General features: G+C 41.9%; 1 protein-coding gene across 1 annotated transcript in view; it reads right to left on the reverse strand.

The window, feature by feature from the left end:
• Positions 1–494: 494 nt before the first annotated feature.
• The window catches only part of pds5b (PDS5 cohesin associated factor B), a 35,093-nt gene continuing 8,563 nt past the window's right edge, over positions 495–27,024 (reverse strand). Inside the window, exons 2-35 of the mRNA XM_026181703.1 lie at positions 24,402–24,529; positions 23,947–24,150; positions 23,559–23,645; positions 19,944–20,041; positions 19,023–19,149; positions 18,567–18,647; positions 17,907–18,047; positions 16,969–17,084; positions 15,748–15,842; positions 15,429–15,574; positions 14,985–15,136; positions 10,790–10,903; positions 10,616–10,697; positions 10,479–10,527; positions 10,208–10,347; positions 8,034–8,149; positions 7,815–7,920; positions 7,176–7,336; positions 6,860–6,983; positions 6,245–6,403; positions 5,881–5,949; positions 5,567–5,703; positions 5,225–5,348; positions 4,854–5,058; positions 4,660–4,774; positions 4,389–4,521; positions 4,161–4,280; positions 3,821–3,883; positions 3,577–3,719; positions 3,151–3,223; positions 1,888–2,306; positions 1,702–1,782; positions 1,483–1,591; positions 495–1,373 (exon numbers count right to left, since the gene is read on the reverse strand). Of these exons, the coding sequence (XP_026037488.1) occupies positions 1,341–1,373; positions 1,483–1,591; positions 1,702–1,782; positions 1,888–2,306; positions 3,151–3,223; positions 3,577–3,719; positions 3,821–3,883; positions 4,161–4,280; positions 4,389–4,521; positions 4,660–4,774; positions 4,854–5,058; positions 5,225–5,348; positions 5,567–5,703; positions 5,881–5,949; positions 6,245–6,403; positions 6,860–6,983; positions 7,176–7,336; positions 7,815–7,920; positions 8,034–8,149; positions 10,208–10,347; positions 10,479–10,527; positions 10,616–10,697; positions 10,790–10,903; positions 14,985–15,136; positions 15,429–15,574; positions 15,748–15,842; positions 16,969–17,084; positions 17,907–18,047; positions 18,567–18,647; positions 19,023–19,149; positions 19,944–20,041; positions 23,559–23,645; positions 23,947–24,150; positions 24,402–24,509 (4,230 nt within the window). The 5' untranslated portion in view covers positions 24,510–24,529 and the 3' untranslated portion in view covers positions 495–1,340. The remainder of the gene's footprint in view (positions 1,374–1,482; positions 1,592–1,701; positions 1,783–1,887; positions 2,307–3,150; positions 3,224–3,576; positions 3,720–3,820; positions 3,884–4,160; positions 4,281–4,388; positions 4,522–4,659; positions 4,775–4,853; positions 5,059–5,224; positions 5,349–5,566; positions 5,704–5,880; positions 5,950–6,244; positions 6,404–6,859; positions 6,984–7,175; positions 7,337–7,814; positions 7,921–8,033; positions 8,150–10,207; positions 10,348–10,478; positions 10,528–10,615; positions 10,698–10,789; positions 10,904–14,984; positions 15,137–15,428; positions 15,575–15,747; positions 15,843–16,968; positions 17,085–17,906; positions 18,048–18,566; positions 18,648–19,022; positions 19,150–19,943; positions 20,042–23,558; positions 23,646–23,946; positions 24,151–24,401; positions 24,530–27,024) is intronic.

Below are 27,024 nucleotides of genomic sequence, written 5' to 3' on the forward strand. Positions count from 1 at the left end.
GCACCCTGAATGTGCAGCAGGTACTCATAACAAGGACACTAACAAAAAAGCAAGACTGGAGAAAAATCAGTCAAGAAGGATCCAGAGAAAGCAGTGATCTGTTGAACCACCTGTAAAAACCATTTTCTTTTGAGGGTTTTCACCTGCTGTCAATTTCATTTACAACCACCTGGCTAACACCGAGGAGCGCCCCCCCCATAAAAGCTCCAACCCAGTACCTTTGGGGCTGTCTTGTGGTGTCATGCAGTCATTCTTCACCAACGGTTTTAAAGTTCTGGTTAAACAGTGCAGTTGTTTTGAAGTCTACTGACATTAAATGTGTTCACATAACTGTTTTGATTACAACTGGATATTATACAAGCCCTTTAAAAAAACGGCTCACCCTTTTCAAACATTCTTAATAGCTAAAATATCTCTATTCACGACAGCCTCTGGCATCAGAGCTAATCATACCGATAAAGCACAAACCACATCAAAGTAAAAGAAAGAGAAAATGAACATGTCAGGTTTTTATAGAGAATTATATTGATACAATGGAGGGTCTGACTGGGTGGATGTGAAGCCAAGTTAATCAGCAGTGACAAAAAAACCAAAACAAAACCAAGAAACTAGCAACACAGCTGCTCATGACTTCCTTCTATCAGCAAGTACAAACCTAAAAATGAGACGCACACTACAATCGTTTCCAGAAGCAACTCTACAGTCGGACAGTTCTGACACTTTCTTTTTCAATATATGGTTTTAAAAAAAGTTTTTAATATACAGAGCTGTAAACAAAAGAGCACGTTTTATTTCTTTGTTTAAAAGTAAATTCACACAATTAACATTACATAAAAAAAAAAAATAAAAAAAAAAGGTAATGGTTAATCTCTTTCAGTTTTTAAAAGTTGACACGGAGGGAGGTTTGATAAGCAACGCCGCTTTTTGGGAGCACTTTTAATAACATGAGTGGGCAAAGGCTTTACAGCATCCGCCCAGTCAGCGTCAAACACAACAACAGAACATGAAACAGACATAAGAGACTATTTACAAGAGCGATCTATTTTTTTTCCTTTGTTTTTCCTCGTTAAAATCATTTCTACTTAATGTGGCTTAACGTCATCACAATGCAGCACAAAGCAACAACCCACAGCTGACGATGCGGATGTATTGATGTAGTGTGCACGTGGAATATGCAAGTGTGTAAAGTCGGTGTAACAGTAGGAGCGTCGGCTTATGAAAAGTTTTAAAAAGTTCAATGTCCATTTATTTTGTTTCGTTCTTGCGTCATTCCTCCGTGACTCTCGAGGAGACGTGCCGTCTTCTTTTGTCCTCTGTTTTTGTTTTAAAGTTTTTTTAGCTCATCTTCTTCGCCCAGCTGCCTTCTTGCGACCCTGAAATGAAAAAGGATGAAAACTGAACAAATGACCAAGCATATAAACTCCTTTAAAATACTTGAGTTGTTTTAAAAGACACTAAAATGGATGTGACAACACTTGACACCTTCGGTGTTGGCTCATCCTCCTCTTCCTCCACTTCTTCCTCCTCCTCCTCTTCATCTTCTTCCTCAGACTCATCCTTAGTGGCAGCTGCCTTCCATCGGCCCCCGCGCCTGTATCCGCGGACAGAACAGGAACAGCTTAGCGTGCACATATTACATTTTGTGCCCTTGGAGGAGCAGTCGCAGTCGCTGATGTGCATTTTTGCAAAAGTGAATCTTACGTTGGCTTCTTGGCCGCCGGCTGAGCCGATTTAGGCGGACGTCCTCTCCTTTTCTGCGGCGTGGACTCTGCAGAGTCAGATCTGTTAAAGGAAGACAAAACAAAACGACTTCCATCAAAAACGAAGCTCGCTGACAGAACTTTGAAGCACATCTCGTGTTTCTGCGTGCGCCGGCTGTTTTCGTACCCCTGTGATCGTCGTGGCGCCCTGGCTTGCCTTCCTCCCCTGGTCTTCACCTCCATGTTTTCACTGCTCCTGTCGTCGTCCTCGTCTTCATCCTCTACTTCCTCCTCACCCCTCTCCTCGTCCTCCTCCTCTTCCTCCTCATCCTCCTCGGGTGGAGGAGCTGCCTTCTTCCGCCCCCTCCTCCCTTTGGCAGGCGTGTCCTGACTGGGCGTAGCAGACTTCGGAGGCCGGCCCCTGCGGCCTTTCTTGGGCGGACTGTTCTGTTCGTCCTCCGGCCGGTTGTCTTCGTCCCACGGGTCCTCAGAGTCAGCCGCTGCGGTGGTGTTGGCAGTTGCCTTCTTACGTCCACGCTTCGGCTTGCTCTCCTGGTCATCGCCGGAGGTTACGCCCCGTTTGCGACCCCGGGGCTTTTCGATATCCTGCACACAAACTCAGTGTTCACCATTTCTTTGTTTCACAGTAAAAAAGACTGAAATTCAGTTTTTACAGCAGCACAAAGAAAAGGAAGAAGAAAAATGGTGATGAGAGATAGAGATTTGAGATCTTTGGAGTGGTTTCTCACACGTGACTGGTGAATTGATCTGTAAGCAATAACACACAGAGCCCTTCTGTGACCTTACCGAAGGCTGAAAAATTACATAAGTCGTCTCGATTCCTGAGGTTAACCCTTCTAAAACCCACAAACTCAGTGAGAAACTCATGTGAAATTCATATTTTTGCATAAAAAGATACCATTACTTTTTTCTGTTGTTTGTTTCGAAAGGAAGGATTTCTGAGTCAGATGAAATCATGCATGCAAAGCAATAATGATGGTTTACACAATTTGTACACGTTAATCTAGTCTCGACTTCAATCCAGCTGGTGTTTGCACAGTCGTATCATAAAGCAGAGACACGGGGATTTACGACAGGCAGCACTCTGCCGAATCACGGCAACGCTCCCTTCACTACTTTCCATCAGCTTCAGTATAATCTTTTATCACGGTTTTGCTTATTTGCTTTTGTTTTACTTTAAAAACAAACAAAAACCACCCCACACTAGAAAGAATAACTTACAATAGAGTAAGTCTGCACAGCCTCTTTGCTTTTAGATTACAGTCATATCAATTTCAATCAAGGTTGTAACAATAACTACTCCAATACACTTTTTCAACACATATTATTAAACAATACATCCTGTTAAGATCTCATCAGAAATAAAGACGTGATCGCCACATCGACGTTTATCTTCCAATCAGTCTCGCAGCGCCTAAAGGAGATTTACCTTGTCGACACTGTCTGCTCTCTTTAGGCTGATGTCCTCGTTTTCACTGTGATCCATCTCTGTGCTGTCATGCCTGAAAAATAACATCAATCATTACTTGTTACTATTTTAGTTACAAACAAAACAGGGTGCAACAAGTGACACAGTCTCCTGAATTTTCAACATTTGAAAATGATCCATAGACCCTACAATATTAGAATGAAACCCCAACAGTTAGACAAACCCCTATGAGCAAGTGCTTGGCAACAGTGGGAAGGAAAAACTCTCCTTTAACAGGAAAAAGCCTACGGCAGAGCAGCTACGTATGGAAACATCCTACGTGCAAACACGGAGTGCCTGGAGCTAATCCGAGTCTTTTATCAGACCAAAATATTGCTGATACGTTACGTTTTCTGAGTGTGGGAGTCTTGCCGTTATATCTCCTACCTGCTTTTGCTGCGCTGCGGAGAGCCCGGGTTGGACGAGGAGTCGTTACTGGTGGTCTCCATACGAGAAGCTTTACTCTGGAGTTGTTTGCCCGCTGATGACAAGGGCTTGTTTACCGCCCCCAAAACGTTAGCAGACTTGGGCTTAAATAGGAAGGAGAGGCGGTCAGAGTGGAGCAGTGAGCCGGATGTGTGATCAACAAAACTAGTGAGCCCACATTATCATTTAAAAAGCTCGAGCTTACCTTTCCTGGTGTGAAGAATGCCTTCATCTCTGCTGGGAGATAATTTTTTGTGTTGCTGAAGTTCTGAAAGAGAGAAGCAGAGAGAACAGCAGCAATTAAAACAAAGCAGAAACACAAGCAGACGATCTCATTAGACAAAACATGCCTGCTTTTTTGTTTTTTCCCCCTTTTTTGATAATTTCTCTTCAAACAAGGACACGTTTATACAAAACTTAAGGCAGCTACTTTCTCATAACTCTTCGGAAGGATCTGCTAACACTAGCAATGCTGTCGTTTACTCATTTTAACAAAGTGAAAAATGTTTTGGATGCTTTAAACTCTTCAGAGCGCAGAGACCGACCTTGTCTGGTTTGGTAAAGAAGCGTGATGGCAGCACGGGGTCCTTTGGAGACTCCAGGCTGTAGGTGGTGCTCTTCGACATGATAATGTGCATGGCAACGTCACACACTGTGTAGAGTTTCTGCACAAGGAAGAAACAACAAACGCACGTCAGGGCAGCACTGATGACGGCGGCTGAAACACTGGCTGGATATCTACGGTCCATATTAGCTGCACGTTAAATGAGCACCTCATTCGTTTTGGGATCGGTGGCGGCCTGGGCGTCTTTCGTCTGCTTGATGTTTTCCACCATTTTTCTTATGAAGGCGTGGCTGTTGTTCTCATTCTTGGCCATTATAATCTCGAGGACAAACCACAGAGCCCTATCCAGGACAGCAAGTTTGACATTAAAAGGTACAAGTCATGATTAACCATCATAAAAACAGACTAAAACGTGACTGAAACCACAAACGCCAGGTTGGAATATTAAAAACCCATTTAAGAGATCATACACCGCTTACTCTTTAATTTCCTTTAGCTGCTCGATGTCTTGTACTTTGACATAGTCCGGGTCGTGTGCCAGAAGGTGGATGGTGTAGGGCACCACATACTCCGGCAGCAGAGAGAACAGCTTGTCTGTGGGTACACACACAGTGAATATGACACCACCCTCAAATGTCATCCGAAATCATCAGATATCGTTTGGTTTCTTTACCGCTGAGGGCAGCGTGCTGTTTGAGGTACTCGCGGCGTATGTTGACGTTTTTCACCAGGCACTGGCGAGCGTGAGCCCGCCTCTCCTTAACGGGGTCCTTGGCGCACAGAGCGAACACTGCCATGTATTCCAGCGGTAGCCGCAGACGGCACAGGCCCCGGTGAAGCTTCTGGGCAAAACACTGTCGCACCTGGTAGCACTCATCCTATAGCGCAAAGACGAGGACACGGAGAACAGGAAACGCGATGATGAGGAGGATGAAATGGGACAATATCAGGGAGAAGAGGCAGAGGTGGAATAAAGATGAGCTGCACAGAAAAGGACTTTAACTGAAAACGCAGAGCCGGCAAATTAAATATGGCAGTTCTTACATTAATGACGAGCGCGCACAACTGATATTGCTCCAACGTGATGATTTCGTGGTAGCAGGGCTCCTGTGCCAGCTTCAGCAGGGCGCACGCCGCCGCCAGCCGCAGCCTCGACATGTCCGGTTTGCTAGAGAGAAACAAGAGGAAGCAGATTTATTCATTTATCTACAAACGTTCTTACCATCAAAACCCTCAAAGGTCCAGAGCACCCATTAAAAGTGAGCGCTTCACTGAAAATTGCACGACCTTAATCTGAGGACAAAGCTTTCTTTGAGCTGCTCAAGGGCCTGACACACACAGGACCTTAGGTTTGTCTGAGAAGCAGAGTTTATTTATTTTAATTACCCCATCTTGCCCTGTTCTGTTAGGTCTCCATCGCTGTGTAAGATAGCAGTCAGCATCCTCAGGGTGGAGTTGCCCGATTTGCTCTGGTTGTTCTTCACGCCTAGTAACCACCTCACCATCAGCTTGATGCCCTGGATCTGAATGAGGAAGATGAAAGAGTGAAAGATTAAGTGTTTTGCATTAATACATCAAGAGTGTGACAAAGTAATTAGGAGAATTCTGGCTCAGAGTAATCTTCAGATTAAACTACTTAAAAAACAAAAACAGCAGCCAGACGGAGCTTTTGAAGAGACACACAAACGTTCACTGCTGACCTTGGCCATGGTCTCTGGGGACACTTCATCATCGGGAACCCAAAGTTTGGTTGTTTTCTTTCCTGGGATCTACAAATAACACAAATAATTTGAATAATTCACATAAACTGAGACTTTAGGTCAACACAGCTGGGAATATTTATACAGCACATTTAAGCCAAAGTGCAATCAGAAGAAAACCCCCCACTTATAATAATTAAATGAGTAAAACAAGACTAATTACATCAAAATGAAAAGTAATAAAAAAGTTACAAATAATAATAGTAAAGGAGAAGCACTAATCTTAGGCTCAAAAGGCTAAAGAGAAGAGGCGTGCTTAAACACTGCAGAACAGTAAGAGGTATACGTGGATGCGTGTGTATACCCTGTCGTTCATGAGCAGATCCTTCACAATGAAGTTGGCGACTAGAGATTTGAGAGGTGCGGCAAACTGTTCTGGGGCCAGCTGGGCCAGGTGACCCAGGGTGGTCAAAGGAGTGATGAGCTGCTCCAGGTTAGCAGTGTCCAGACTTTTATGAAGAGGCTGAAGAAACACAACATGTCACTGACACAGTTTTAGGAGCACATAAAAAAAATAAATTAAAAAATCTCAGGATGGATTTGATGTAAAGTTAATGCAGACGTCACATTGGGGTAAATATTCTGAGCACATCCATGAATGCAGACGGATTCTCTTTGTAACACAAAAAACAGGAAAATCGGCTGAAATAACACAATTAAAGGGTAAAGCACTCCAAACCACATTGGTTTCCCCTCTTAGATTCAGTTGCTTTGAAAGTTCCAGATAATCAGCAGTCACCCAATACTGGCCCAGAGTTCACTCACCGTCTAAAACAACATGTTTTAGGTCTTTTCGCCTTCCTTTTAAATCGAATTTCATTTTGATTGGCTGCCCGTCACAAACAGGATTTAAGCCAGGGATAGGGATATCCTCTCTCATTGACCACATAGATAAAAACCTGGCACCAAAGTGACTGACCTCAAAGATTTGGGCAAAGTGTGTGTCTCTGTTGCTGAACATGGCGTTGATGCAGTGGATGGCATATTTAGCCTGGCGGGGAGGGCCTCTCTTGGCTTTGGCCTGTAGTACCGGCAGTAGAACACTTGGGGGAGCAGACGGGAGAACACCACGAACAACAAAAACACAGCAGAAAGTTGGGTCACAAGTCATGCACAGAGCAGCGTGTCCTAAGTAAGCGTATAAATAATGCATCCCTGCATTCCAGGAGTGTCACTGCACATTACACAGCGCTACAAGGCAAACAAATCAGCCAAATTTAGCTCATCAAACTCACGATTTGATGTGAGGAAAACTCTCCTCCATCTTGCTGCCTGTATTCTTGAAGATCTGCAGCGCTGCCTCTGCCACCTTCTCGTCATCCATTTTCAAACAGCCCAGCAGAGACTCAAACGTCTCTGCAGAGTGGAATGACACTGGATGTGTGAATGACAGCACCTGCGAGTGATGAAAGGTGAGTCAAACAGCTGCGCAGAGTACAATCAACACCTTTTCACCTTAGAAAGAAAAGAAACAAGCGTGATTGATATTTTAAGCAAACCGTAAAGGGTCGAAAAGATGTGTGTGTGTGTTTTACTCATTAATTATCTGTTGTGTTTGTGTCACTATAAAAAGGCAGGACTGCAGGAGACATCATCCATCACAGAGTGCTTCTTTTTTTCCCGTCACTCCACAATTTCAACCAACAACAATTTATATATCACTGATTGCTAGACTGCAGGTAGCAATTGACACGACAGCAGCAGAAGTTACTGAGCGACTGCAGAGCCTATAATTTAGATTAATTCTTGCAGGTATTCTATTTTTGTTAAATGGTGCACTCACGCACGATAATGAAAAGGCTTACAACAGAGTATCCATCGTGTCAATCTGCAGATAAACACCACACGCGTTCGTGTTTATTACCGATCTTTACCTTCAGCAGTTCCAGCCCTGCTCTGATGGCCTCTTCAGTGGGAACACCTTCCTCTTCGTCATCAGCTGTTCCATCTATAGATTTGTTTACCTGTTTTATCAGAGCACTGAGAGATGATGGTAGAGGTTAAATTTCTGCACGCTAGACTCGGATATGGCTGTTGTTTGCATTCTTTTTATTTATTGGATGAGCTAAAATTTGCATCCTGACGCACAGTACCTGATGGACTCTGTGTCGATGTGCACAGGAGCAATCCTCTCCAACAGGAACTTCACCATTTCCAGGAATGGATTGCTGGGTTGTTTGGGGCTGCCAAGTTTTTTAGTGATGTCTCTCTGAAAGGACGACAATTAAGAACTTCAATTTATTTATGTAGCACCAAACCACAACAATACGAAGACCCTAACAGAGAGAAAACTCCACCAATCAGATGACCCCCTATGAGCAGGCACTTTGTGGCAACGCTTACAGCACCAGCTCAGGGTTTTATGGCCGTAATATTCTCTGTGCCTTTTCAGTATTTCCAAACCAAAGCCACCTGGAGTGATATTTCACAGCTGGACTAAAATCTAATGCTGCTTTTTTTCTTTTTTCTTTTTTAAAATGTGGAAATACAAACACAGCAGCATGAACGCCCAACATCTCATATACTCACAGCAGTGAGCATCATCATTTAGTTCACTTAATTGTTGCCAACTTAGCAAATCTGCCGCAGGATTAAGCAACAAGAAAAAATACCAAAAATACTTTCTAGTGAAATACTCTATTGTGCAAGTGTCTCATGCTTCCCCTCATTTCTTTCCATTTTCCAAGAAAAATGGGAAAGAAGCACAGTGATTTATGTGCAAACAAACGTAAATACAGTGTATAAAGCAAAAACAGAGTCTGTGCAGTTCTAACAGGCTTGAAAGTCAATATTTGGTATGACCACCAACTCTCTTAGCTGATTTTTCCTGTAATTTCTTTAGTTAATCTTCAGGAATACTTCTCCAGACGTCTTGAAGGACATGGCTGCCTTTCGTTCTGTTCTCGGTCAACATGAAAGCACACTGCTTCAATGCTATTGAGGTCAGGGCTCTTGGAAGGTCAATCCTTGACAGATAGTGTTTCATTGTGTGCTTTTCTATCCAGCTATGCTTTTAGTGCACTGGCAGTGTGTTTGTGATCATTGTCATCCTGAAGCTGCTGCCAATCAGATGCTCTCCATGCTGGATCAAAATCTGGTGGTACTTTTCTGCATTTGTGCTATTGATTCTCAGTCCAGGTCCTGTATAACTTGGCATACCTGAGCCTTTTCTGTTTCCTTTAAGAATGGCTCTTCCACTGAGACCATTTCTGATGAGGCTTCAGTGAGTAGCAGATGGATCAACTGAAGGTCTCTAGGCATTTCTGAGGTCCTCTGTCAGGGCTTTGATATATTTTCCTCCCCTAATTCTTAAGATGGATCTTTAGGTCTGCCACTTTTTTTTTGGACTCGACTTGTCTAGTTTCCTCAAATTTTAAAGGACACGCTGCACATCATGCTGAGATACGAGTTTTTGGCCAGTAGCTCTTTTCGAATGACCGTCATGTTGCAAAAATACCACGTTGCCAAGACTGTTACCTTTGGCAACGTTCGCAGATTCAACTAACGAACCAGGAAAACGTTTGTTTATGCATCAGGCTGCTACTAACAAAGTGTCTGAGGACGCAACGTAAAATTGTGTCTTTGCTAAGTTGTTTGCGCAGACACAACGCTGGCGCACAGGTGCCTTTTTGTGCTTGAGTGATTCACAGGTCAATGTTTTACAAACAAAAAGAAATCCTCTGTATATGATTAGGTACCATAAATGGATTAAAAATGAGTGAAAGAGCAGCCGACGTCCAAAGAAAAACTTTGAAGGATCTTCAGAAAGCCGGGAGAATTACTGCTCAAGACCGCTACAGTCACACGTCTCAGTCTGTCTTCTGTGTTCGGCGAGACATCAGACAGAGAGACAGAAATTATGGCGGGCAGCCCTAATAACATCCTCCTTACAGCGTGGGTGGATTGTTTCAATACATTTCCCAACCGTGACAACGATCGGTCACTAAAACTGTCATGAAACCAAGCTTAAACATTTTAAAACCACCTTTGGAATGTACTCAAGTCGAGTTACTGCTCATTTAAAGGTTATTACAGATTAGATATAATAAAGACAAGGACACTTTGGACTCAAAATACTGACATGTGTATAAAAGTGTTGTCTTATGCACAAAAATTGGAAGATGTGAACTCTATGAACAAATAAGTACATTTACGACTACAGTACCTATATGAAGAATCGGGTCAAATAACACAAAGCTAGTGGAGGGATGAAAGTATTTCGCTTAAAGGAAACCACATCGTTATCTCAAAGGAACTCAACACTCACCACACAGACTTCAGCTTGCTTGCAAGAGCACGCGGGGCTGACCAAGGTTTCTAACTGATCTCTGATTCGCTCATCATCATCCAAGACCTGAGCCAGCTTCTTCACAAAGTCCTGAGCCTTGCCAGGGTCTGGCAGGTTCCCTGTTCACAGAGAAATTTCAGCATGTCACAGTGAAATCGATGTGAAATCAGGGTGAGAAGGTCACCCTGCGATCACTTTTGTTCATTTTTGCTGTTTGAAAGGACGTGCTGAATTCAGAAAGATGCCTTACTTGTGATCACCATGACTTTGGCAAACACAGCCTTGTTGGATGCTTCAGACTGAAAACAAACAAACACACAGTTACAGAAAAACCTTTTAGAGACAAGTATAGTGCAGTTATTACAGTCTGTGGTGTGCGTTAGTTACCTTGGGTTTTTTGATCAGGTCCAGCAGGTCTTTGACATGGTGTCTCAACAGATTCTGGCACTTCCACATCTCATTCAAAGCTCTGCAGGTGAAAGAAGCAAGGGACACAATGATGTGTTTGCCAGGCCTCCTTTAATACACATGTTGTTGCATAACAATTAAAAACTGACTTACTTAACAGCATTTGTGTCCAGGGTGGCATACAGGTAGTACAGACACTTCATTCTTTCAGTGGTTTCCAGGTTGTGAGGAACCATGTACTGGGCAAAAACCCGCTCCACCAGCAACCTGTACGTACAGAGGGCACATTTTATGGAGAAAATTAAATTAATAATAATAAAATAATAAAAATGTTTGGGTGCGAGTGGTTAGTAATAGTTAATAGATCCTAGCCAGTACAGAAAGCAGCAGCTGAACCTTTAACTAAAACCAGAAGAGCGATATGACATCACTGAGCATCTCTACACAGGTTACTGATTTGATTTAGTACTCTTACTAATGGCTCCTGGGAGCTTTACTTTACTGCAGACATTACTTCATTACTTATTTAAATTAGCCCATTAGCCTGTGGGCAGCCAGAAACCCTCAACAAAACCCTGCTGGCAGCTCCTGGGTCTAAATTCAAGTCTAGACGGGACTGCGCCTTTAACGTCAGGGCACCTCGGCTCTCGAAGGGCCTGCATTCAGAGCTCAGACCCAAACTGCCATCAGCACATCGACTGATCCTCTAAATACTCTCTTTCACTCTTGCTTCTATCCTTCTGTAACAAATCACCTCTGAATCTCCACCCACTCCACCCTGCCTGGACTAGGGATGGGTATCGAAAACCGGTTCTTGTTGAGAACCGGTTCCCACTGTTTCAACTCCTTGGAATTTTTTGGCATTTTTGCAAACGATTCACTTATTGATTCCAGTCGCCCCGAATGACGTCACCACGTTGCGGAGCGTCATTTACCTGGCAGGAAACACGGCGCCTACGCGGCTCAAACGCTCAAAAGTTTGGTTATACTTTACGAGAACGGATGACAATGGGGCAACTTGCAATACTTGCAAAGTAGATATTTCATTTAAGGGAGGAAACACTACGAATATGCAAAAGCATTTGCTCACAAAACACGTGATAACCTTAAATGAATGTCGTGTTTTTAATTCCACTCCGGACTCGTGAATCTCAACCCAGCAGCAGCGTTAACGTTTGCACGTCCTCTCCCCTTAATACGGCAGGTAAATAATCAACTAACAGTGCATATTATGTTAGCGCGATCTGCCTCATTACAAAACCTGCCATTACTGTGCATTTAGGTGACCATGATGAGAGAGACAGACAGAGTCTGGCTCAGATGCTGGCAGTTCTCGCTGCAGTCTACCGGTAGCGTCTCCTTTCAGGCCAGGATAGACGAATGTCACCGAGCAGTGGCTAAGTTTGTGGTCAAAGGCTTGCACCCATTTGCCACAGCAGATGCCCCCGACATTCGGTATGTGAATGTGTTTAATTGTAGGCAGGGACATTACTGGATATTCTTGTGTAATTGCTACAGAATAATTTATGTTATACTTTGTTATTGCTACAGAAGAATATTTATTTTATTATTTTACATTTACAATTTTTTTTCCTGGGGACCCTGTGACACCCCATTGAAGAGCCGTAGGCTGTGGATCTCTTAAGATCTCACTGCTGGGTTTGTAAGGCCATGTTACTCCCAAATCTCTATCTTGTTCAAAGAGACGATATAAAACAAAGTTCTAAGCTAATCAACCTCAGTGTTCTCCTTTTTAAAAAGAATCGATAAAGAATTTAATCGTTAAACAGAATCGAAAATGGAATCGGAATCGTGAAAATCTTATCAATACCCATGCCTAGCCTGGACCGTCTTCTTCACCTCTCTCGTGCACCACCTGCTGCTTTGGATGGCTGACCGCTAGAGCTGGGCGATAGAACGATAACGATATGTATCGCGATATAACTTTTACTCGATAGAGAAATTAAGCTATCGCGACAGACCTCGCCGCTCTTGTCCTCTTAAAAAAAAAAAAAAAAAAAAGTCAGCCAATCCAAATTCAGTAGCGCAGAGCCGAACCAATCACAGCCGCAGCGTCACGTCGCGTGACTTGTTACGTACAGCACAAGTGCCAAGCCGCACGTGTGTTTGTTTGGGAAGCAGCCAGCGGGTAATGGAGCCAGCGCATAATGGAGGAAATGAGTGTGCCGACTAGAAAAATCAACCGAGCGTGACCGAAGAGAAAACAGATGATGGTTCCAATGCCGGAGAGATTGTCGAACGGAAGAGCCATAGAAGTTCTGTAGTGTGAAGGTATTTCGGCTATTTCAAGTCTGACAAAAAACAGAGTAGCGTGCACTGTAAATTGTGCCGAAAGCAAGTCTGGAAATACAATAAACTGGTGCATGCGTCACACTGTGCACCACGTTATTGTTTCGGTGAAATGAATTTCTACAATACTGTTAATTCTACTCTCTGCAGTGTTTAAATGCTTACATATACACACAGTTACTGTCCCTCCACACATACGACTCGGTTCTGCTTCTATGCCCCAGCTTTGTTTACTTTTTCCCACCGAGGCTTCTAGACTTCTGATTGGCCAACATTTCTGCACGGTTAGGAATCTAGCGCCACCTGCTGCTTTGGCATGTTCATAGCAGCGTTTTCCTTCATTTCTCCCTTTATGTGTGGACGGGATTATTTTTTAAAACGAAAGCGGAAAATCTCCGTTTTCAAAAATACCCGTGTACGTGTGGACGTAGCCTCAGTCTCTGACTGGAAGCGCTAATTCGTCATTCGGCTTTTGTCAGACTAAAGTAACTGTTAAAACTGTTTGAAAAGCTCAGCTATACAACAAGGAGAGATTGAGAATTTCCTTTTAGTTCTCAGTTTATTTGATATTGACAAAAGTTAGTCAGTTTTGTCTGTTCTTCTGTAAAACAAACTAAGATTTATTTTTAGAATTAATATTTTGTTTCTAAGTGGAATTGACAATTTAGTCTGTTTCGTTTGTTCCATTTTGAAACTTAAACGCTTTAGCGGCTGCCTTTTGTGTAGTTTGCAATATTTGCCTTTATTTATCTGAAAAAGTCTCATGTTCCTTAAGTACATCTACCCTGTTGAACTTATTATGGGAAATAAATATTTAAATAAAAACAAGCTGCTGATTATTTCACATTTTACTTGTGAGCAACGGCACATTTAAATCTTACAAATATAGTTATTTGGCTGATATCGTGATAGATATCGTTATCGCCTGAAATGAAAAAAACATATCGTGATATGAAAAAATCTCATATCGCCCAGCTCTACTGACCGCACATATTTAAACTCACTCGCTTAAACACACTTCCTGCCTCCCTCTCATTTCACACCGACTTTCATTCCTCTTTACTCCACATCATACCTCCACCTCTCCAGGGTGTCTTCCACCTACTCCCACTTAAGATCAGCCTTCTGTCACTGTCTCTCAGCCCTCATGGTGCTGCACCACCATCACACACCTCACTGATATGTAAATTAATTAATTCAAACATAAGCTCAAATGTCAACACTCGTCACAACAACAACGACAACAACAAAAAACCCTTTTCAGCCTTTATGTGCTGAAGTTTTAGAGCTTTTCAAGGGGAAACTGCTGAACCAACACAAGTAAAGCTACCCTGCTGTTCACACAACACACATGCATACACTCCGACCACATCGGGCACTTTCCTGCCAGCAGCTGAGTGACTCCACAGCAGCAGAGATCACCTACACCCACAGAAAGTCCACTGAGATTCGAGTCCGACGCCTCGTTCTCTTCCTCTCCCTTTTCTTTTACTCAATTTAGGCTTTAAAAACCCATCTCAGTTTGCCTCGTATCATCTAATCTACTTCTAATTCAGCTGGTGACATTTTGCAGAATGATGGTTTCCATGTTGAGTAAGTGTAGGTGGAGAGATGGAGAAACAATCACACACCATCAAAGGAATGCTGCTCAAAGAATAATAAAAAGTCCCACGCACACAACTCGCTTACAAAAATATTTGGGACTGCTCTACATTATGAGCCTCGGCAGGGTGACAGAACCAGTCTCTCTTCCTCCATACAGCTATGACACCGCACTGATAAATGCAGTGCAGAGAAAGGTGGATATTAAAGGCAGATTTGAATGTTTCTGCTGGGAAAAAACTTATTAGAGCTCATTTTCTACATTCAGTTAGTTATGCACAGAGCAGGAATTGTTCATCACAGTAAATTAAGACTCTGAAATGCACCACTACCAGCTTTTTCCTCTGCAATCACACAAAAAGTTAAAAAGTTAAACTCCCAGGTACTAAATGAATACATTTTGAACTGTAGCCAACAGAAAAACATGCACACAAACCTGTCATCAATGCTGTTCTGGTAGTAGATGTGCAGCAGCTTGTCTTTGATCCAGGAAATCTGTTTTGAGGCCTCCCTCCCGCCTTCTCCCTGCAGCGAGTACTTCCTGTAGATCGATGCAAGGCCCATCATGGCCTCCTTACGCACGCGCCACTGACGGCAAATTAAAAAGAAAACGTTTCAATGAAACTACTAGTTAGAAAATAAAATATTCAACGGGCAGGTGCAGCGGCTGATGTGACTGTTTACTGCCATTTAAGCCAAACGTGTACCAACAAAAATATTAATAATCAAATTATAAATCTCACTATTAGATCAATAAACCCAAAACAAACAACAACAGTGTAACTATATCTGAAACAATCTGATACATGAATAATAAAATAATACTAATAATAACAACATCATCATCATTATTGACCAGGATTTAAAAAACATGACTTACTCTCTTGTCCAAAGTCCTCTCCTTTACATAATTGAGCAGTGCATCATTGACTAGAGACAAATCCTTCTTGGCAGCAGTTACTATAGAGACAATGACATCATGGCGAATAGCCTCCTCTGGGTCATGTGATCTGACCCTCAAGTATTCTGGGGAAGGAAACAGGAACAAATGAGTGGGACGTGAGAGGACTGGCTACCTCGAACGCAAAGAAAGCACCAGGCAGCTGCTTCTCATTTGACGTCGAGCACACACTCGAGCGGCCTTCACGCACATGCAGTTCTCAGCACACAAAAGCACGAAAGTGTCCGTGTGTTTTTACCTGTAAGGTCTTTGGCCAGGTCTGGGTGGTTCATGAGACAGTGACTGGCGAATTTGACACACTCCAATCTGATAGGCACGTGGATGTCATTAAACCTTTTTTTGATAAAAGAAACGGACGTTAATGTCGGCGACTTTAAAAGGTGGCTCGTACATGAACATAGCTCTAAGAAGACGGCGTCTCATGTGGGTACACAACATACATCAACAAGCTCACTTTATATTACACTCTGTCACATGACTCCCGCCAAAACCTCCCACATATTTTGGACACGCAGTAAAATTCAGGTATATTGGGGCCGAATAAGTCTAACTCTAAGCCAGATAAACTAGCTAAGCTGCACTTGACAGGGTCGAACCCTGTAAAACTAATGAGATACAAATTACAGCCCAGACTCTCTTTGTGGATTAACAACAACATGTAATCTGTTTAACCGTCTACAGACAGGCTTCACCAGACTCTCCCAATGGGTTTAAGAGATATATTAAGGTGAAAAAACTCACACTTCTGGTGTGTGACGTGCTCACACACACCCTGATATAAGAGAACCCAGTAGATTCTATTTTATTTCTCATGGTAAGAGCAGGAAACTGTAGATACGCTGCATGTAAGCAGTCTACTGCTAACGTTTGTTTCCATCCTGTGCTCTCATCTACTCTACTTTAATACATAGTATTATCTATGAGCCATTAAAGGGCCAGTTCACCCACAATTCCACACCTGAAAACTGCTTGATCAGCTGCAGGAAGTATTCTCAACTCTTCCCTTTGTTCTTTGCAAGACTTGATTTTATAATACAATTGTACGACTGTTCAATGCAACACCATGACACGCGTACATTAAAGACAAGCACAGTTCTATTTTTCTCATTTATTTTAATTATCTACGGCCTCGTGCTCACACCCGATTCTCCATCTGTCTTTGTTTTGATCATCTCTCCGGCCTATGGCAAACAGTTCGCTGTGTTTTATCACACAGGATTTGTGTGGCATTTATGTAGTAATAATAAAGTGAAGAATCCAGTGTAACCACAACAAAAAGAAAATATATTTAGTTTTAATATGGTTTAAAATATAGTATTAATCCAAAAGTGAACCAACCAATTGATACTAAATGCAAGCTAAAAAAGAAAAGATGATTCTTTTGTCTCTTTGAAAGCAAAGTTATCAATCAAATCGCGATTATAGAGACATTTGTCAGATCCACAACACTGAATCCCACCTGCCCAGGTAACACTGCCAGAGTGGTTTGTTCTGCGCAGCCAACTCAGAGTCCTTGGCTCCAAACATCTTAGCCAGCAGCTTCACCACCTGCAGCCTCTCATCATTATCATTACTCTGCAGAGACGAGCGGGGAAAGACAAAGAGATGGGGAGAGAAATGATGCACCAAAATCGGCTGAGTCGATTGGAACGAGGTGCCAAGTCATTTACATTAACTACACGGGAAACATTACCGTTTTCATAACAGACAATGGCAGTACTTTCTTTGGTATCAATCTTGTTTGCAAATCAGAAGCAAGACAAAGGGAGACGAGGAAGGAAGAGGAAAGGGGTGAGCATGAAAGAAAGACAAAAGTGCAATAGGGGGAGGAAAGAGGAAAGAAAGAGTGAGAGATAAAAAGATGAAACGAGCGTGAGTGAGAGAAAGGCAAAGGGGGAGCAAGCATCAGAAAGAGAGAGAGAGCGAGAGAGAGAGCAAGAGAGAGAGAGAGAAAGAGAGCGAGAGGGGTTCTGGTCTAAAGCAGAGAGATTTTATCACAGCTATTATTTTGAGGAGACAGCAGTGATCCTCACTCCCCATGAACAGTTAATGAGCGTTATCCATCAGCGGGATGCCTTTATGAGACACTGCAGAGGCAACATTATGCTGACTGGCTGACTGCTTTATCTTTCTAATATGAATCAACAAACCTGCAGAGAAAGTGAAAATGTGCAGTTCTGTGTGTAATGGCTACAAGACTTAAGGCTTTTGCAGTTTGACTGTAGTTATAATATCAATACTTATTGAAGTATTGCTGCTTAATCTAAAACTACTGCTAACATCACAATGCAACTGCTTTAAAAATATTAAATTCTTGTAAACATCATAATATTATGCAAAACAACTACACAGACAAAGATAAAATAAATAGATAAATGTGGATTTTTTCCCCTATACCTTGAGCTTGAACTCCAGCTGTGGCAGCACTGAGAGCAGCAGGTGGCTGTCTATGTTGTAAAGCTCCAAGATGAGGTCAAAAACGTGCTCGGACAGATCGCTGACTGAGGTCTTTCCCAGCATCAGCACCTGGTTGAAAAACTGATGCAGACGACAGAGCAGGAGGAGTAACGATTACTGATGAAACTCCTACATGATCGCACGACTCAAACTCGGACTGCGTTAGCGGAGAGAGGAGTAAGTACGTGTGTGCAAGACCATAAATCATCTTACGTATCTGAGATCCATCACAGAACAGCTATTGAAGGTGGGAGGGATTCGGTATTTTAACCAAGGACGTGTAAACCACGTGGATTAGGAGGCATTAGAAGTTTGCCGTAATGTTCACCATATCTCTTAGCTTCATTAGCACAGATATGAAACTCCTACAGCACAGAAACATTTCAAGCATGGCAGGCTGTGCTTTAAGTAGAGTTAATATCACATTCTTCATATCACACTACACGCCACCGACTTCAGAGCCACAGTTACACCTCTGAATGTATCACTTTTGAGTGTTATGACTGTTAACAGCTTTAAATATGACTATGTCTCCTGTGTAAAATGAAGTAAAGGATTAAAACAGCACTATAAATAAGAGTGTCAAAGATTTCATCTTACATTGGTGATGTAGGGTTCAATAGCCTGGGCAGTCCTCTTCAGCAGAGCTTTGGCCAGGTCATATGCTTGTTTATTCAAATTCTGGATAACAACAACAAAAACAAATTGGTGAATAAAACAGCAAATCACAGCAATGTTCAGAGATGTGGCTGTGAAAGACGAGGGTGTAGTCCATCATCTCTTGTCTGAATGCCATTTGGATAGTTCGGGAGCAGATGTCCACTTATTCTTGTGGACCAGTGCTTAAGCTGCTTTACCTCTTCCCACCTGCAGGGGTCTCACTGAATTAGAGAGGATGGAAAATCATACTGGCCTCTGTCTAGTGAACATTTCAATTTATTTTTTAAGGTTTTCCTTTACTGAGCCGGTTCTACTTGGATCATCTCTTGTGGCGGTACTACGAGCGCGTTACTGAGACAGTTAAACGGATGCGCATCTGCACTTCACCCGACATACCTTGTGCGCTGGCACTAGATTGACCAACACGGTGTCCAGCAGCTCCTGCGATACGGTGTCTCCCTCACAGATGATGGAGCTCATCAGATCCACCATATGCATGTGCACTTTCTGGTTGTGCCCATTGCTAGGGAAACAATGCACAAAGATTAAGGACGGACTCTTTGTATAACTGATGTGACTTGTTTTTCTGACAGGACCTCTCATTTCAAAAAGTAACCTTCCTCTCAAACAAAACACTATGCGTCTTTGAAAATGCACCGCTCACACAAAGGGTGGGTAAACCTGCTCATAATGATCTGCACTACAGCAGGGCAGCAAAGCTTATTAGCTAAAGTTAAATCTGATTGACTGTCTTCCTTAACAGTACCAAGCATTACCAGTCTCATTATGTGGCACTCTCTGGAAACACCACTTCCACACATACTAACACCATCTCACCAACACCTGCTGGATCACTGAGAATATTTTAAATGGAAAGCAGGCTTCTTTAGATTCTTTCAATGCAGTAAAAAGAAAATAAAAAGAATTAAGCACCGTGTTGGCACAACCTTGACACAGACAACCACAATCTTTCCAGTGGCAAAGAGCCAGATTCTGTACTGCAGAATTTAGCCCTGGAGGTTGTGTTCAGCACAGTAAAATTGAGAGGTGGGGGTTTAGAAGAAAAAAAGAAGAGAGGCGAGAGGGCAATCACTTAGAAACAACTGTACCGCTACTGTGCATTTTTACGATGCAGCAGCAAAGACAATTTTCAGATGTTTGAATCACAGCAGCTTAGTGCTGTCAGGACTGCAGGAAGGCAAAAAAAAAAAAAAATTAAGGAAGGAATTAGAAAAAATAAAAATCTGGGCACAGACTCACATGCAATACACCATGAAAACCGAGGTGGTTGGTTGTGACTTATAAATAGGGACTCACTTGATGACCTGGAAGAGAGTTCTGTAGAGCTGGGTGAAAATCTCGTTGCTGTCTTCAAGCTCAAAGCAAATGTTGTAGGATTTCACCCATGCGATGTTCTGGGGGGAAAAAAAGAAAAAGAGGCGACAAGATATATATGAAAATATTCATGCAGCACAGCTGTGTTTTCTTGTCAAGTGGTTAAAACACTTATAGGCTTCAAAGTTGATATGGTGACAAAATTCAGCTCTTATGAACGAGCAGCAGCTCAGTGAAGTGTGCATGCGTCTACCTGCTGAATGCTCCTTCCCCCTTTAATTCAATTGTATTTATCTAGCACCAAATCACAGCAGCGGTCTTCTCAAAATGCTTTAAATTGTATCACAGAGATAAAGCCCAACAATCAAAGAGCACCCTTTGAGCAAGCACTTGGCAGTGGGAAGGGAAAAAAAAAAATCCTGAGAGAACCAGGCTCAAGGAGGAGCAGCAATCTGCTGTAACTGGTTTACCTTCATTTCTGGTCTCCACCAACCTCTGAAGCCCTTTAACAGTTCAACGCTCCAATAAGTGTCTCCCATTAAGTTCACTTCCCATTTTCTGACTGGGTTGAGCTGGAGGTTGGTGCTAAGTGGGTGCTAGGGTTGGGTACTAAAATATTATGCAGGTTCCAAAACCTAATAGGCTGTACAAACAAAAAATATTGTGCCACTTATCATTAATCCATAAATATACACTGTATGGACAAAAGTACTGGGCCACCTGTATATAACATCTACAGGAGCTGCATAGATTAACAGACTGTAGGGTCCAATCCACCTGTCCTTATCATGTAGCTGGTAGAATCCTCCTCTATGGAAGGCTACTGCTACTGTCAATCCAACACATTTGCAGTTGTTGTCAAAACTCATATTGCTTTACAACATTTAATGGAAATGCATCTTGATGCAATACATGCAAAATTGTAGTTTAACATAAGCAGGCAAACACCAACAAGTACGAGAGACTTACAAATAAAGCAATCTTGAAACAATAAGTTGCAGCAAGTCTGACTGCTTTAGAAGTGCCTACTGTACCGGGTACAGTAATGCATGCAATCTTATGCTAATGGAACTTGCTAAACAAGAGGGAAAAAACCAACAAACAAAAAACCAACAGCTATAAATGCAATCATTTCCAGGTAACATTCAGTCTTGTTTTTTAAAATAAGCCTGAGGGTATTCAGCTGTGACACCGTGACCAGGCACCAGCCGCCTCTTAAGAGGACTGAAATTGGACACTAAAATAAAACTCGCACTCAGTCCCAACAGGTAAGGACAAATGACACCAGAGGAAACAGTATTTCAGGGCAGTGACCAAGTTTAATGATAAAGCATATCAATACTGGCCAGTGCAAGGGCTTCAGTGTATTAGGGCTGCATGGCTCTGGATCTGGCTTGCTCTGATACACACAGCAGAAAGCACTGAGATAGCATGACAGTGGAGAAAGCAAATGTTGAGAAAGAGTGAGAAATTGTTCTTCCAAAGCCAACAACTACTCTGTGTGCTGTTAGCACAATTAAAACCTTTGCAGTTGAAAAAGCAATTCAAGTTCTTCATTAAGCCACCCACTTAACATGCTTAAAAGTGACCTTTTCCACTACTCCCACTCTCCACTGATATGTTTTACATATCCACCGCATGCTTTGTAAGGATAACATATATTCTTTAAAGCTAGTTAGTATGAACTTGGCCTGCTTTGAAGTTAGTGTGAGCTGACTCTACTGCAGGAAGATTACTTCTTCATCAGAACTGCTTAATATAAGGCTGAGATGAGCTCACAGTGATCTTGACCATCAAATTTGAATCAGTTCATAAATTAGGCCTGTGCCATATCAAACCATCTGTTATAGTAAGGTAGAGATATTTGTAGTGATATAAAAATGTCAAATCATTGCCATGTGTTTATGTTTCCTAGTGCATTTTACAACACAATAAGCCCAGGCACGTCTGAAAGCGAGAGTTGTGTGTCAGCCTCTGATCCAGTACCTAAAAAGAAAGCTCAACAATGCACAATACTTTGTAAAATATGCAAGAATACTGTTCCCTCTGAAGGTGGAACATTGAAGTTGTTTCACTGCTTGAGGCTAAAACACACCGCCGAGTACCAGCAGTCTACAGAGGAGGAGATACTAACAGCTGGTGACATGTGACCCAAAGGTAAACAGACAACTCCACTGAGCTTCACTGGAGCACTCACTAGCTGCGCTCCATATGACAGTAAGAGCAAACAGTGGATGAAAATTACTGATGCAGCTACATGGTGGCAAAGCAGGGCTTTAAGCATTTGGTTAAAAAGACTGAGCCAAGTCACAACATCTCAGGAAGACAATATTTTCCGATTTCATCACATGGCAGTATTTGTGCAGGTTGTTGAAGTGCTTCAAGGCTAAATTTCGAGCAAAAACATTACCCAGGTAAACGATATCTCTCACGACCATCATGAACACTTGTGCTTAGTTTAAGCATGTACAACCCTTGCCCCTCCCCCAAAATTCAATAGGTGTAGTTCCAGCTATTAAAACTCTGTATTACACACTCCCACAACAGATCATTTGGACTTCACTGTTGCTGTATTAACAATAATCATAAAAAAAAGAAGAATAAAAATGGCAAGATTTCCCTCGTCTTCAAATGGCCCATTTATGCCACAGTTAGAACTGCAGCTTTAATTACAATCCTAATAATCATTACGTTGCATACAAAAGACAATGACTTGCAATTAAAAGCAGTTTGTCTCTTTCAATTTGTGGGGAAATTGCTTCTTGGCACAAACTCATAATTTAATGAAAAACGCACACACACACCGCAATGAACCACACAAGCAGGAAGACCGAAAAACAAAACAAACCATTAACGAGGGAAAAATCAAATCAGAACGAGATTCTTCAAAGAGCTTCCAAAAATGCTAAAGGCTAATTTAGTTTAAATAAATAATTTTCTGAAGGCGCAGTACATTTTTTAATCCTTTAAACGGAGTTCAGATACGGTTAGCTACAGTCATTTATTATGCAACCAGGAGTGCACACATGCATTAGGCCTCAGTCGCACAAAGTTGGAAGGAAAAGGTGTACTCTCCGACCAAACAGAGAGTGGTTGCTAGGAGTTGCTGAGTGAAATCTATTGCAAAGAGGAAGCCATCCTTTCTCAGTGCACGGCTGACCTTTTACCTGCACAATGCAACGCATGCTGAATGCGGTGGCACTTTAACATGCCTTTCAGAGACATCAGAAATACTACTTTATTGTAAAAAAGCATCTCTGCTGCCATTTAGAGATAGCATCCACACACAGAGCAAAGCCTTCAGCAAAAGAAGTAACCAATATCCAAGTGGCTGTTCCTGACAGTTCTGTGATGCACAAGCCTCCATTGTAGCAACCAGGTGTACACCTCTTGGTATTTAATGTCACAACAAACAACTCCACACACTCCACTGTTGCAATTAAAGAGCCAGGACAGCACAACACAACACCACAAATTTTGTAAAAGCTCAAATTAAACTCCTCGCTGTATTTTGATCAAACTACTTGGGACCAAATTCAATTTACTGTGACCAAAGCCCCAGTGCTACACGTTAGCCACAAAAGCTCAGTCACGCACCTCCAGCAGGTAGAAGTATCTGTTGAACTGTGCGCTTTTAGTGTCCTCCAGGCCTTTCAGTTGTCTGGTGATGAACATGAAAATGTCCTAGACAAAACAAAAACACGCATACAGTGAATCCTTCATGTGAGCAGCTCTACTAAGCAAAATTCAGGCATGATCAAAAAATTACACTAAAGTAAATAGAAATACATTGAAAATGTTCAAACTGTTAATAAAAGGACACACATTGAATGAATTTCAAGTACACCTGTTGACTGAATATATCAATTTGTCCAATTAGCATTAAATTATTCCTCTAGAGAAGCAAAAGCAGAGTTGTCTAATTACAACAGTAACTCTAACAAGACAGAGTGAAGACATTTCGAGAAAATATGAATCACCCTACCTTTAGTTTGTCTGGGGAAGTGTAAGGGGCCTCTGGGGCATAAATCCTGAATATGTCTGCCAGACAGCAGGCCACCAACAGACGCACATCTTTATCTGGGTGTTTGAGAAAGAAGTCTGAGGCCAGGTGGAGGGCCAGGTTCAGGTAGAGCTCCTTCTCTTCCTCAGAGTCCTGGTCCATGTCCATGAAGGTCTTGACGACCATCTAGAAAAGAGATGGGGCATTTTAAATGGGGGAAGGCAAGTCCCCGAGGTTAATGGCCGAGCAAGGGGTAAAACAATCATCACTCCAAGACAATGAGGTTTAAAATGGGTTTATTCAGGTACACCAAGCAAAGTGAAACATTTTGTTTTAAAAAGATGATTATTCTTTCACTGATATATCAGCAATATTCCTCAATAGAAGACGACTCCTAAAACTACTACTGAAGCAGTAATGACCAATCTGACACTGACCTTGAGCCTTCGAACCATTTCCTCCTTGGAGATTTTGTCAGAGATCTCCTTGACCCCCGGGGGGTAGGTCACCTTCCCGTCTGTGGCTCGAGCTTTAGAGTGAGCCATCCTCTTTAGCTCTTCACTGCCTGCAGAGAGACACAAGAGCATTAATTACAAACACAAGAGCAGCAATACTATTTTGACAGAGAGCAAAGGAAGAGAGTCAAACCCCAGAACCTTGAAAACTTGCTGAATCTTGATTTTTTTTTTTTTTTTTTTTGGGGGGGGGGCATGAAAAGGCACAATGTTAACTTCTTGAGACCCACAGGAAATCTTTTACTTTAAAGCTTCTAAAGCAGCCTGAAAGAGAGCAACCTCTGAAATATTCAGCGAGATATTCACAGCGCAGCAATAGCTTCCTACAAGCTGTGTCCAGGATGAAATTGCTGCATTCAGAGAGCAAGGCTGATTTTTTTTTTCCCTTCCTTGTGAGCTTCTGCTACCATTGTGCTCCACATTTCATTACCGCAGCCACAAGCATTTCACGGATTTACACCCAGTTTGCGTTTTAGGGCATTCACATGATACAAAATGTGCTTTGACGTCCAATTTAGCTGCTCTTAACCAGATAATACATGCGGCACCTTTCAAACACCTAAATGAACCATTCCCACTGTGGCTTTCCCCCCCATTAATGACATTAAAAGCAACAGAAATGTGTGCACCCAGTAAGAAGAATTTACTCTTCACCTAAAGCCTGAATTGTCAGACAAACTAAAGCCCGGCTAAGGTTTATGACTATACCAAGAGCTTGAATGAGCTGAGGGGTGCACTATGAAATCATTTTGACATAGCTAGGCTTTCTTTGTGTTAGCTGGCTTAACAAAATCCCAGTCAGAGATAACAGGTATCACAGAAGCGGTTATCGGCTTTCTTTGTTAACCCGGGATTTCTGCTTCAGGCTCCGTGTGCTCTCAGACAAAAAGAGGCATAATTTAACTCTTCTTCTGCACAAAATGGATTAACTGAGTGCAGCCTACTTCAGTCAGAGACATTATCAGAGGAACATGTGATAGAGATCTACAAAAAAAATGTTACTGCAGAAGTTAACAGTGGCAAATATGGAAAAAGAGCAAAGCTGCAGAAAACGGTTAATCTTTTAAGCAGATATCTGTATTCCCCCACCCGGTGCACTCTGAGTGCTCTCAGGCTTTATAATTAAAGCATTTAAACATCAGTGCATTCAGTTCTGACACGGTACCACAGTCTAATAACAGAGAAGGTTGAAATCAAATTAGTTTTTAGTCAGATCAAAGTAAAATTAATTTTACAGATTTAAAAAGTTTTGGTGATTCAAATGAACCGATTCATTTTCTCATTTGTGGGCATTACAGCAGTTTAAAAACAGACTTGACAGCTCTTTAGGATCACAAGCCAACTAGAGCTGGGCGATATGAGATTTTTTCATATCACGATATGTTTTTTTCATTTCAGGCGATAACGATATCTATCACGATATAAGCCAAATAACTATATTTGTAAGATTTAAATGTGCCGTTGCTCACAAGTAAAATGTGAAATAATCAGCAGCTTGTTTTTATTTAAATATTTATTTCCCATAATAAGTTCAACAGGGTAGATGTACTTAAGGAACATGAGACTTTTTCAGATAAATAAAGGCAAATATTGCAAACTACACAAAAGGCAGCCGCTAAAGCGTTTAAGTTTCAAAATAGAACAAACGAAACAGACTAAATTGTCAATTCCACTTAGAAACAAAATATTAATTCTAAAAATAAATCTTAGTTTGTTTTACAGAAGAACAGACAAAACTGACTAACTTTTGTCAATATCAAATAAACTGAGAACTAAAAGGAAATTCTCAATCTCTCCTTGTTGTATAGCTGAGCTTTTCAAACAGTTTTAACAGTTACTTTAGTCTGACAAAAGCCGAATGACGAATTAGCGCTTCCAGTCAGAGACCGAGGCTACGTCCACACGTACACGGGTATTTTTGAAAACGGAGATTTTCCGTTTTCTTTTTAAAAAATAATCCCGTCCACACATAAAGGCAGAAATGAAGGAAAACGCTGCTATCCACAGAAGGACTGGTAGCTCCCCTTACGATAAGGGTTCAGATCGCGCGAACAGGTGTGAAATGTGTGTGTTTAGTTAGTTAGTTTGTTTGCTTGTTTTAATCAATTTTAAATCATGCTTTTTATTTGTTTTTGTTTCTAATGTCTCTGTAAAGCACTTTGAATCACCTTGTTGTTGAATTGTGCTATACAAATAAATTTGCCTTGCCTTGCCTTATGAACATGCCAAAGCAGCAGGTGGAGCTAGATTCCTAACCGTGCAGAAATGTTGGCCAATCAGAAGTCTAGAAGCCACGGTGGGAAAAAGTAAACAAAGCTGGGGCATAGAAGCAGAACCGAGTTGTATGTGTGGACGGACAGTAACTGTGTGTATTTGTAAGCATTTAAACACTGCAGAGAGTAGAATTAACAGTATTGTAGAAATTCATTTCACCGAAACAATAACGTGGCGCAGTGTGACGTCAAAAAATGCGCACACCTTTGACGCTGCGTTTTCTCCGTTTTTCTAGTCCACAGTAAATGCAAAAACGGAGTTTTTAAAAATC

This window comes from Astatotilapia calliptera, chromosome 10, assembly GCF_900246225.1.
Source record: "Astatotilapia calliptera chromosome 10, fAstCal1.2, whole genome shotgun sequence".
Classification (NCBI taxonomy): domain Eukaryota; kingdom Metazoa; phylum Chordata; class Actinopteri; order Cichliformes; family Cichlidae; genus Astatotilapia; species Astatotilapia calliptera.